General features: G+C 43.9%; 1 protein-coding gene across 1 annotated transcript in view; it reads left to right on the top strand.

Annotated features, from left to right (window-relative positions):
* Positions 1 to 12,882, top strand: part of LOC5513751 (mucin-2-like) — a 46,714-nt gene that overhangs the window by 32,594 nt on the left and 1,238 nt on the right. Inside the window, exons 29-47 of the mRNA XM_048726447.1 lie at positions 52 to 174; positions 861 to 1,138; positions 1,489 to 1,593; positions 1,722 to 4,655; positions 5,116 to 5,232; positions 5,308 to 5,428; positions 6,205 to 6,386; positions 7,054 to 7,158; positions 7,719 to 7,785; positions 8,400 to 8,428; positions 8,499 to 8,621; positions 9,015 to 9,057; positions 9,325 to 9,371; positions 9,650 to 9,692; positions 10,221 to 10,301; positions 10,940 to 11,428; positions 11,657 to 11,964; positions 12,200 to 12,353; positions 12,584 to 12,868. Coding sequence (XP_048582404.1) covers positions 52 to 174; positions 861 to 1,138; positions 1,489 to 1,593; positions 1,722 to 4,655; positions 5,116 to 5,232; positions 5,308 to 5,428; positions 6,205 to 6,386; positions 7,054 to 7,158; positions 7,719 to 7,785; positions 8,400 to 8,428; positions 8,499 to 8,621; positions 9,015 to 9,057; positions 9,325 to 9,371; positions 9,650 to 9,692; positions 10,221 to 10,301; positions 10,940 to 11,428; positions 11,657 to 11,964; positions 12,200 to 12,353; positions 12,584 to 12,868 — 5,634 coding nt within the window. The remainder of the gene's footprint in view (positions 1 to 51; positions 175 to 860; positions 1,139 to 1,488; positions 1,594 to 1,721; positions 4,656 to 5,115; positions 5,233 to 5,307; positions 5,429 to 6,204; positions 6,387 to 7,053; positions 7,159 to 7,718; positions 7,786 to 8,399; positions 8,429 to 8,498; positions 8,622 to 9,014; positions 9,058 to 9,324; positions 9,372 to 9,649; positions 9,693 to 10,220; positions 10,302 to 10,939; positions 11,429 to 11,656; positions 11,965 to 12,199; positions 12,354 to 12,583; positions 12,869 to 12,882) is intronic.

Genomic DNA, 12,882 nt, shown 5'->3' with positions numbered 1-12,882 from the left:
AGTTGTTACAACCAGAATTTAAACAATACTCATCATCACTCTTATCAACAGAGGACGAAGTTGAAGTAGGCTGTGGTCCACAGGAGTTCGCGTGCGCAGCTAATGTGTGCATTCCCTTGAAATGGAAATGCGACGGACGACGAGACTGTGACAATGGAAGGGATGAAGAATGCTGTAAGTCTCTCTTGTTAATTACGCATCAACAACTGTGGAACCTCTTAAAAGCGGACACACTGGTCTAACTTATCATGCATTTACTATAGTGGAACCTCTATAAAAGGGACATCCTCGACTACAGTTATGCATTTTTTGTAGTACGGTAAAACCTCTATTAAACGGACACATTTATTCTTGCATATTACGCATCCACTACGGTAAAACCTCTATCAAACGGACACCCTTAACATCGATAATCATGCATCCACTAAATGAGACCTTCTGAAACGAATACACTCCACCGCTCTTATCATACAACCAATACAGTAAACCTCTTTAAAATGGACACCCTCGACCTCGCTACCACGCATTAACTTTAATAAAACTGGACACAGATTCAGTAAAGCCTCTATAAAATCGACATCCTCGCCCTTTGCACGCTCGCATTCACTACTGAGACATCCTTTTATAACGGAAACACTCATTATTTTTGCAAGTGTCTTTCCTCGCCAAACATTCTCAATCTGGCCATGTTCAAATTCACAATGATTGAATTTTGCTCTTTTATGCAACAAAAAAGTTAAGGGACCCCATAAGTTCAATCAAGGTTACTCTGAAACGTGAGAAACCAATGGGAAAAAGAAGACACTTCAAGCAGTGATAATTGTTGGAGTTGTTGGAGCATTTTGTTACTCCTTTCACAGGTACCAATACCACGACGGCCCCTCCCACAAGAACCACGACATCTCCACCCACAAAAACCACGACAGCCCCACCGACGTGCCCTCCTACTAAGGTCCCGACGACTTGCGAACCTCGATGCCCCGCGCGATGTCACGTGCTGGGTGCATGCGCGACAGTAGCATCTAACCCTCCTTGTAAGCCGGGTTGCGTTTGTCGTAATGGCACCGTTAGCGATGGCGTGACGTGCCGTCCGCCAACTGAGTGTCTTTGTATGGATACTGAAGGCTTTATACGACAGGTAGGTGTTTTTAACAGAAGCGCAGCAAATCCAAATATTTTGAATATCTTAGGGGGCCCTGAACTACTAAGTAATTCTTGTGACCAAGGAGGACAAGATAAGAAAGAAAACTAATGCAGTCTGAACAAGAACAGAGAAAGTTTTCCATATTCTGGCACGGTTCTTAGCAGATTTGCTCATTAGCTGACACAAAAAGGTATTACAAAAATACTTGAAAAATAAGGACCCCACAATTTGGTTACCGTCTTTTTTGTTCATTGATGCGAGAGCTGGTTGTACTAAAACATTTCCCAAAAATATTTTTACCTCTCTGTTAATTATTGATTTTATTATTATTTATCTTATTCCAGCCCGGAGAAAAATGGCCAAGCAAGAAGAACAAGTGTCGAGAATGTACGTGCTTCAACAATAGGGTGGAGTGCTATGACAAACCATGCCGTCCGATCTCATGCCCGGTAAGTGGCTCAGTGAACACGGGGTGCAGTACATGTCCGGAGAGTGTTGCTACAGGCATACAATCCGGACACATCTATTCGGTCAAATAATGAGCTTCGTTAAAAAGAACTGTTTATCTTCTCTCTAGGCATCACAACAAACCTTAGATAGAGACAACTGCTGTCCAATTTGCAAGGCTACAACTACCTCCCCCCCTACAACAACACGAGCAACGATAACAACGGAACCACCTACAACAACTGGAGTACCCACAACAACTGGAGCACCTACAACGACTGGAGCCACAACAACTGGAGCACCTACAACAACTGGAGCCACAACAACTGGAGCACCTACAACAACTGGAGCACCTACAACAACTGGAGTACCTACAACAACTGGAGCACATACAACAACTGGAGCACCTACCACAACTGGAGCACATACAACAACTGGAGCACCCATAACAACTGGAGCACATACAACAACTGGAGTACCCACAACAACTAGGATACCTACAACAACTGAAGTGCCCACAACAACTGGAGCACCCACAACAACTGGGATACCTACAACAACAGGAGAACCTACAACCACTGAAGCACCATCAACAACTGAAGTACCTACAACGAGTGCAGTACCTACAACAACTGGAGCACCTACAACAACTGGAGCACCTACAACAACTGAAGCACCTACAACAACTGGAGCACCCACAACAACTGGAATACCCGCAACAACTGGAGCACCCACAACAACTGGAGCACCTACAACAACTGGAGCACCCACGACAACTGGAGCACCTACAACAACTGAAGCACCTACAACAACTGGAATACCCACAACAACTGGAATACCCGCAACAACTGGAGCACCCACAACAACTGGAGTACCTACAACAACTGGAGTACCCACAACAACTGGAATACCTACGACAACTGGAGCACCCACAACAACTGGAGCACCTACAACAACTGGAGTACCAACAACAACTGGAATACCTACGACAACTGGAGCACCCACGACAACTGGAGCACCTACAACAACTGAAGCACCTACAACAACTGGAATACCCACAACAACTGGAATACCCGCAACAACTGGAGCACCCACAACAACTGGAGTACCTACAACAACTGGAGTACCCACAACAACTGGAATACCTACGACAACTGGAGCACCCACAACAACTGGAGCACCTACAACAACTGAAGCACCAACAACAACTGGAGCCACAACAACTGGAGCACCCACAACAACTGGAGCACCCATAACAACTGGAGCACCTACAACAACTGGAGCACCCATAACAACTGGAGCACCCAAAACAACTGGAGTACCCACAACAACTGGAGCACCTACAACAACTGGAGTACCTACGAAAACTGGAGCACCCATAACCACTGGAGCACCTACAACAACTGGAGCACCCACAACAACTGGAGCACCCACAACAACTGGAGCACCCACAACAATTGGAGCACCTACAACAACTGGAACACCTACAACAACTGGAGCACCCTCAACAACTTTAGCACCCACAACAACTGGAGCACCCATAACAACTGGAGCACCCACAACAACTGGAGCACCCATAACAACTGGAGCACCTACAACAACTGGAGCACCCACAACAACTGGAGCCACAACAACTGGAGCACCCACAACAACTGGAGCACCCACAACAACTGGAGTACCCACAACAACTGGAGCACCCACAACAACTGGAGCACCCATAACAACTGGAGCCACAACAACTGGAGCACCCACAACAACTGGAGCCACAACAACTGGAGCACCCACAACAACTGGAGCACCCATAACAACTGGAGCACCCACAACAACTGGAGCACCCATAACAACTGGAGCACCTACAACAACTGGAGCACCCATAACAACTGGAGCACCCACAACAACTGGAGTACCCACAACAACTGGAGCACCTACAACAACTGGAGCACCTACGACAACTGGAGCACCCACAACAACTGGAGCACCCACAACAATTGGAGCACCTACAACAACTGGAGCACCTACAACAACTGGAGCACCCTCAACAACTGGAGTACCCATAACAACTGGAGCACCCACAACAACTGGAGCACCTACAACAACTGAGGCGCCCACAACAACTGGAGTGCCTACCACAACTGGAGCACCTACGACAACTGGAGCTCCCATAACAACTGGAGCATCCACAACAACTGGAGCACCCATAACAACTGGAGCACCTACAACAACTGGAGCACCTACAACAACTGAAGCACCTACAACAATTGGAGCACCTACAACAACTGGAGTACCCACAACAACTGGAGCACCTACAACAACTGGAATACCCATAACAACTGGAGCACCTACAACAACTGGAGCACCTACAACAACTGAAGCACCTACAACAACTGGAGCACCCACAACAACTGGAATACCCGCAACAACTGGAGCACCCACAACAACTGGAGCACCTACAACAACTGGAGCACCCACGACAACTGGAGCACCTACAACAACTGAAGCACCTACAACAACTGGAATACCCACAACAACTGGAATACCCGCAACAACTGGAGCACCCACAACAACTGGAGTACCTACAACAACTGGAGTACCCACAACAACTGGAATACCTACGACAACTGGAGCACCCACAACAACTGGAGCACCTACAACAACTGGAGCACCCATAACAACTGGAGCACCTACAACAACTGGAGCACCCATAACAACTGGAGCATCCTCAACAACTGAAGCACCTACGAAAACTGTAAAACCTACAACAACTGAGGCACCCACCACAACTGGAGCACCCACAACAACTGGAGCACCTACAACAACTGGAGCACCTACAACAACTGGAGTACCTACGACAACTGGAGCACCCACAACAACTGGAGCACCCATGACAACTGGAGCAACCATAACAACTGGAGTGCCCACAACAACTGGAGTGCCCACAACAACTGGAACACCTACCACAACTGGAGCACCTACCACAACTGGAGCATCTACAACAACAGAGCGAGCAACGACACCTACACCAGGCTGTGCCTGCTATGATAACGAAACCATGACATGCCGAAGTGTAAGATACGAGCGTTTACTGATGTAGGACCCCTTTTCTCAGGACATCATAATGAGTTACATAGAAAAGTCCCGTATACCACTACAAGATGCAAAGTATTTATGTTTACCCCCACCCAACTTTCGTGTCTTCCTTATCCAAGTAACCCAATCGGGCCAATTTCACCCCTTTTATGAAATAGAATCGGGATGTCATCATTATAGGGTATTCTAACATGGATGAGGTATATTTGTCGGTTTTAGATTGGCCTTTGAAATGTCCTTCGTATTGATCTGTAGAGATGGGGTAACTGTCCTGTTTGAAATTGAATTGTGGGGTAAATCGACGTAAATTGTATTTGTTGTTACTAGAAACGAATCACTTATTTCTTATTTTTAAGTGAGTCCTTAGCTTAGCTTATCAAAAATAATACCGGCAAGTGCTTGCAATTTGGGAAATTTGATAAGTTGTTTTGAATAAGGTTGGCGAAGAGTACTGGGTAAGCGACTGCAAGAAGTGCATCTGTCTTGGTGGATCTCAAGGAATAAGATGTGCAACTGGTTTCTGCAGACTGACTCCTGATATATGTCGAGCTAGGGTAAGCACATGTAATAATATACAAGCTGTGGTACGTGAGTATTAGTTTTGATGAATGAGTGATATTTTTTTCTAGGGATACGACTTTTTGTTCTCAAATGGAAGCGAGTGCTGCGAATGTCGCCATAAAACAACGACTCGGCCACCGAGTACAACATCGTCTTTCACCACAGGGCCGACAGCAGGACCAATCACACGTACGTATCAAGCACCACACATTCTCACCTGGTGCTTTGGAAATGTATGTATGCTTCGTTCACAGTATGCACAGTTAAATAGGGCATATCATCAATTTTTATAACCACCATTATCATTATAAGTATCATCACCATCACCACTTTCATCATTATTACTACCCACACAATCATTATTATAATCGCCAACATACAGGCCCGTACCCAGGGGGGTGCAGGGGTGCAAACGCACCCACCACAACGGCCAAAGGTCCAATTTCGGTTCTCAATAGACGTGCTATTTTTAGACAAAACAATAAAGCATAAGCTAGATCAGTCTGGTATATAGCCAAATCCGACAATAAACATCTCATGGCAATACTGCAAAGGCATAACATAACTTTTGTTTTTTTCGGGGTGTTCAACCCCCCCCCTCCCCCCGGAAAAAAGGTCCACTTTTTCAGATTTCGAACCCTCCCCCTCCCCCAAGAAAAATCCTGTGTACGGGCCTGTCATCACCACCAAGATATTTATTATCATCATCATCATCGTCATTGTCAATTTTATCACTATCATTACTAGCATTATTCATCAAGCTCCTTAGCCAAGCGAGAGCATGCTTGTATGTCATTAAAGATGGAATATGTTCACAGTCGATTGCAGTTCCTTTTACCGTACGATTGCAACCGATCGCATTGGTTTTCACATGATTGCACACCATCGCAGTGTGAGTTCCCGTGACCGCGATCATATGAAAACCAGTCTTTACAAAAGTGAATATTCCCAATATTTCTTTACAGCAATGTGTCCCGGAGATACCAAATTACGCATGTGCAAATTGCAGGCCACGTGTAACAAGCGTGACATTTGCGACACATCACGTGCTAAGTTGAGGTGCTGCTGTGATGACGGTCTGGTGTTCTACAATGGGCTTTGTATCCGAGTGGAAGAATGTCCGTGCATTCACAATAATAGGACAATGGTGAGCCAGGTGGACGGTAGGGACTAGGCTTTAGGGCATTGACTGCATTTAACGTCACTTTGTAAGCTAGTTCCACGCCTCCTCGGACAGGGTGATATATTAGATAGTGCTATCGGGTAGGGCCCTCTGAGTGGTCGCACAAAATAATCGCATTTTTAACGCAAAATATCGAGGTATACTCACAGTACAGGGGCGTACTCAGGATTTACTAAGGGAGGCTAGGTGCGCAGTCATTCGTGTCATGGAAAAAGGATGTTCGTGACATGTCTAGCGTAAAGTTTCGAGGTCATCTGTGAGATAGCAAATAGTTAGCTTATCTGCATTTCCAAACTTTCTAAATATCGAAAAAAGATGCCCACCCTTTGTAGAAAATACGACAATAGATGAATCTTAAATATCATAACCATTGAGCCCTGTCGGCCGCCATTTTTGTCATCCAAAAAAACAAGGGCGAGAAAGCAACCAATCATTATATTTCCAATTGATATTGATACATAACGTATAAAACTTTGTCTTTCTATGTTTATTCCAAAATTTCTTCTTACAACTTTTTTTCAATTTTTAATGAAAACAATATCAAAGGTGTGGCTGATAAGGGCTCTTTAGAATAACGTTTCAGAATTTTGTCCACTCTCTACTTGAATGATTCAACACTTTTTAACTACAGGCAGAGAACGCAATGTGGCGTCCAAGCGATCACGAGATTTGCAAATGCATGAACGGAAAACAAGACTGCGACAGAGCGTGTCCAACTACCTTCAAATGCCGTGAGGTAACAACAGACCCTATGTAAGGCAATATTTAGGTAAGGTGAGGTGACAAGCTATACCAACAATACCCTGGGCCCTGTATAAAGCAACCTCCACGTGCCGTAGAGTCACATAAGCAATACTAACAATGCCAAAAGCACCCCTGTAAGGCAACCTTTAGGGTAAGGAGAGGTGACATTAGCTATTTCAACAATACCCTTGGCCCTGCATAAGACAACCTCCACGTGTCGTGGAGTAACATAAGCAATAGTAACAATGCGAAAAGCACCCCTGTAAGGCAACCTTTAGGGTAAGGAGAGGTGACATTAGCTATTTCAACAATACCCTGGGCCCTGTATATAGCAACCTCCACGTGTCTTGGAGTCACATAAGCAATAGTAACAATGCCAAAAGCACCCATATAAGGATAACATAACCTATACCTAATACATCCATTGTTCCCATGAATTTCCTTTAAAATTTCAGTCTGAGAGAGTGAGACACATGCCCCCTTGAGTTATTCTAATAAGTTGTATGTTTCCCTATATGTTTCCTTACCTTTTTGCTGTTGTCTTATTTTTAGAATGAGTACAAGGTCCACCGCAATACACCAAATGCAAATGAAACCTGTTGTGATTGCGTTAAGGACTGTGAGTATCAGATACATTGCGTCAAATTGTGTGTGTGTGGGGGGGGGGGGGGGAGGGGGGAGAGGGGTCAATTGCAAATGAGACCAGTTGTGATTGCGTTGATGACTCTGAGTATTAGATACATTGAGTCAAAGTGTGTGTGTGTTGGGGGGAGGGGGCAATTGCAAATGAGACCAGTTGTGATTGTGTTGATGACTCTGAGTACACCTATTTCAATAAAGGTTGTCAGTGTGAACGGGGAATGGCAATTGCCAAATGGCAGTTTTACGACCGAAAGGTGTTTATGGGTAGCAATTATTTGTAAAAATAAAGGTGATAAATAAACTCAAGCGATGTCAGAACAATATATTTATTACATTAAATGGATTGTCGTATGTTTTATTTATATTTTTCTGAATTTGGAACAAATATTTTGGGATGCATGGGTCCTTTCGGTCGTAGAACTGCCATTTAACAATCGCCATTTTCACTGACAACGTTTTTTGAAATAGGTGTATATAGAGTCAAATGTCAAATCAAAAGCGGGTGGGTGGGGAGGAATTAAATGAGACCTATTATTAGCAAATGAGCCTGTTCCAAATCAAATCTAAGTTTGGTTTTGTTTGTTTTCCCAGATTGTGAAGTAAACGGCAAAGTGTATGAGGTAGGAAGAGGTGATACTGTCCGATAAAATCTATTTGCCCATATAATTGGTATCTCATGCGGTTTTCTAGATTGGAGAGACGTGGAGGGGAAAATGGACAATTGATTCTTGTCAAACGTGCGAGTGTGAAAAGGAGGGCAGTAATCGCGCCCAAGTGACCTGCACCAAAACCAGATGCCCAGATTGCCCAGAGGTACATTCGCAAAGACGAGAGCAACGACTGCAACAACAACAACATCAACGACAACAAAAACATCAAAAGCAACGACAACGACGAAGACATCAGTAAAGGCAGAAGCGACAACAACAAAACCAGAAGCAACAACACCAACGACGACAACAACAACAAATAACAAAAAAGCCGACGACGACCGCAACGACGAGGACAACAATAACGATAGCAACCACAACAACAACAACAACAACGACTACAAAGACAGCAACAACAATGACAGCAACAACAACGGCAACAAAATATGATAATAAGGGTGATGTCGCAGCAACAAGGCTATTGCGTAACCAACTTGCTATAGTGGTATTAGTCAACCGAAAACTAAAACGTTTCTCTTTCTTCTTCTTCGATTAGGATCAAGTGAGGCGACCTGGACGAAACAAATGTTGCAAATGCGGTAAATTTGAATTCACTTTGAGTATAATACTGTGTGTTGATTTGTAATCACAAAAACAAACGATCCTCCTTTCAGAAAAAAATAAAAATATCCATTCACGAGTAAGTTATTTGATATAAACGATATTTGACTGAGTACGTCTCAGTTTCTTGAATTGACCGATGGAAATGAATATGCTTTGTGTTCCGTTATATTGTGTGTGTTAAATGGCGGCGTGAGTGGCCTGCTTTAAGGGTTTCTTACTTGATGCCGTTTTCCTGATTTAAGAGTGTGACTACAATCGGTGTAAATATACGAGACCGCCGTGTCCTCCGGTAAGTCTACACATATTACGCAATAGGAAATTTGTACAATGAAGTCATGTGATTTGGGGACTATCTTTTGCCGAAAATGGGAAAACGAGTACTTTCGGGAAAATTAGATCACCAGGGGATCTCCAAAAGGGATTGTATCTATTTGTGAGGTTCGCTAAACATAGAATTATCATCCATTACCTTTTATCTTTAATCTTTGAAATAACGACGTGGTTGTCTCACTTATTTCCCTCTTTGCATGAAGCGCGCTCCTTTCTTTCTTTTTTTTTCCATTCCAGCACCACATATTTAGAAACGTCTCGGTTTGCTGCGGCGACTGCTGTAAGTATTCCTGAAGACAATCTAAGAAAGGTTTGCTTGTAGTATTCCTCATAAAAGCTCTATTAAGACCCGCAATCTTAAAGCTCTTTTAAGACCCTGCCTCATCTGATGAGGCAGTCTCCCCTCTGGTCCTGTTGGACCCCGCCGGCTCCCCGTAAGGTCCAGAAAACTGTCATTCCCTGATTCACCCTAAGCAAAAGGTATTGATAATTGGCACTGAAGGGGAGAAGATGGGTTGTGCGAGTCATCTCGGCCGGGGCCGTCGGATGATGGGGATGATAAAGACCCTCATCTCTTTGAAGCGCAACTACAAGTGATCGATACTTGCTTTGATTAAATGACACAAAGACAAGAGACAAGCAAAACATACATTATATGCAGCAGCTGCTGGAGACTTTGGTAGGTGCCAAAATACCTAATGTCAAAAACTAGGAACAGAGCCTCTGTTCAGCCTCTTCGAGCCATAAGTTAGAGATTTTACGATCGCTGTGGTAGATAAGAATGATAATAATTTAGTGTTTCTTAAAGTTCCAGAAGCTGTCATCCCGACCACGATAGCCAATTTTACAACAGTATCTACAGCAACATCGCCACCTTCTAACGTCACAAGTAAGACAATAAGTATCATAATTGTTTCCATCATTATTATCAGCATCAATAACTCTATAGACTTTAACTCTATATCTCTATAGAACCACCGCAACACTTCGCCGCCACCAAAGGCAACGTACAGTGGAACCTTTATTTAGCGGTCACCCTCTGTTAAGCAAAATGTTTGTTTTTATTAATAATATTATTTAAATAGTGGCAATTCATGTCTTGTTCCCGAGGGTGGCGACTTAAAAGAGGCGCATTGTTATTCCTATGGCGGTACCAATCAGGCGCGGGTCCAGACCTATATTCCACCTGTTTACTGTGAACAGGTCAAAGTTTTAGTTTATTAAAACAGTGAAGTAAGACATTCTGTTAGTTTAGGCGAAATCGGCGCTTTTTTCTTGAAAAGGTCAGAATTTTTTCCTGGATAAGCCCTTACCAAAGTTATTTTGCGACGCCGAAAAAATGCTAGGTTCACCCCTTGGACCTCACATGGGAACGGTCATGTAGGGAAAAAATGCTAACTTCTTTTTACCTTTGCCCAAGGGCCTCTAGGTTACTTAAGAGAGTTTTCCCTCCCTGCAGGCTTTTTTGTTAGAAGCGGGTATTCGTACCATGGCAGTTTCTTTTAGATTAGTAAAATATATTTTCAGCGAAAAAACCGCCAACGTGGCCACCACGACATACAACAACTGGAGCACCCTCAACAACTGGAGCACCTACAACAACTGGAGCACCCTCAACAACTGGAGCACCTACAACAACTGGAGCACCCTCAACAACTGGAGCACCTACTACAACTGGGGCGCCCTCAACAACTGGAGCACCTACAACAACTGGAATACCTACAACAACTGGGGCACCTTTAACAACTAGAGCACCTACGACAACTGGAGCACCTAGGACAAGTGGGATACCTACAACAACAGGAGCACCCTCAACAACTGGAGCACCTACCACAACTGGGGCACCCTCAACAACTAGAGCACCTTCAACAACTGGAATACCTACAACAACAGGAGCACCTACAACGACTGGAGCACCTACAACAACTGGAGCACCTACAACAACTGGATTACCTACTCCAAGTGGAGTACCCACAACAACTGGAGCACCTAAAACAACGGGAAAACCTGTTTGTGGTTCGTAAATCTTTAGCTGTTCTGTCTTTATACCTCGATGCCTTTATAACGATATTCGTAACATCTGGACTGACATGTTCTGTTTACTATTTCACCTGCGTTAAGTGTAGCACTCCACATGTTGTATAGTATTGCATAAGGTTTGTGTAATCTAGTATGACATTTAACAAAAATGCCTGTTTTTATCATACCGCTGATGATGACATTCATCAACGTGTTTAATTACAGACTGCGCTTCCGGCCTGGGCATGTCGAATGGCATCATTCCGGACAGTTCCCTGACCGCGTCCTCTCACAGATCCGGGCTTTTCGGCCCTGAGCAAGGTCGCCTTGGAAACCCCAGATTTGCATGGTCTCCTAGGCCTGATGACGCCAGCCCGTTCTTTCAAGTGGATCTTGGTGAAAATTATTACATCACAGCTATCTCCACCAAGGGGCATCCTGTGTATAACGAGTATGTCAAGAAATATCTGATGAGGTACAGCAACGACGGGAAGAAATGGAAGACTGTTAGTGCTGAGCCTGGCATTCCAAAGGTAACATTTTTTTCCTCTAAAAGAATGCCCATGTTCACAATACTAATGTAACACAATACTAAACTACATTTTTCTTTCTGACAATGTACTTTTTGTTTTGAGATTATTATTTTTTCGTAAAGTGTTTACCATATTATCAATAGAGACAAATACTGTAGAGGTCTTGGGCTACCTATGATACAACCAAAACTTTTGGTACTTCTTTCCTGGAATTTATACATTTGAATTGGTGCAGGTGATGAATGGTAACCATGACAACAAGGAAGTTTCGGTCTCTCGTCTGTCAGGAAAGATTGTGGTCGCCCGATTCGTGCGAATCTACCCACTTACGCCAGACCAGTCTGCTCGAGTGCCATTTGCTTTGCAGCTTGAGATACATGGATGCACAGGTGGGTAAAACAAACTATTTAACCAATTCATGGAGCTTTATAAAATCCCAATCTGTTCCTCCTTTTAGAGACAACGTTTCAAGTAAGCCCCCGCCCCTCCCTCTAAAAATCCCCTCATCTAAGCTAAGGCTATCACGTCCTATCATTTCAGGCTTTTAAGCGTAAAACAAATTTGCTCAAGTTTTTTTTTCCCTAAGGCAAATAATTTTTTATGTTCTCTCCTTGAGCAGCAAGTTGCCTGGTAACAACTGCACCTCCTACTTCAACAAAGCAAACAAGTACAACAAGGGCACCTACAACAACTCAACCACCTACCACAACAAGATCACCTACAACATCTAAACCACCTACCACCACAAAAGCTCCAACAACCACTAAACCACCTACCACAGCCAAGCAACAAAGTACAACAAGGTCACCTTCCACCACCAAGCAGCCTTCGACTACCAGGACACCTTCTACAGCTAATACACCTACAACAACAGGACAACCTACAACCACTCCAAACCCAACAAGTAAGTGTCATAAG

Source organism: Nematostella vectensis, chromosome 4 (assembly GCF_932526225.1).
Source record: "Nematostella vectensis chromosome 4, jaNemVect1.1, whole genome shotgun sequence".
Taxonomy (NCBI): Eukaryota; Metazoa; Cnidaria; class Anthozoa; order Actiniaria; family Edwardsiidae; genus Nematostella; species Nematostella vectensis.
The sequence above is the reverse complement of the archived record's forward strand: the minus strand, read 5'-3'. Positions and strand labels throughout refer to the sequence as shown.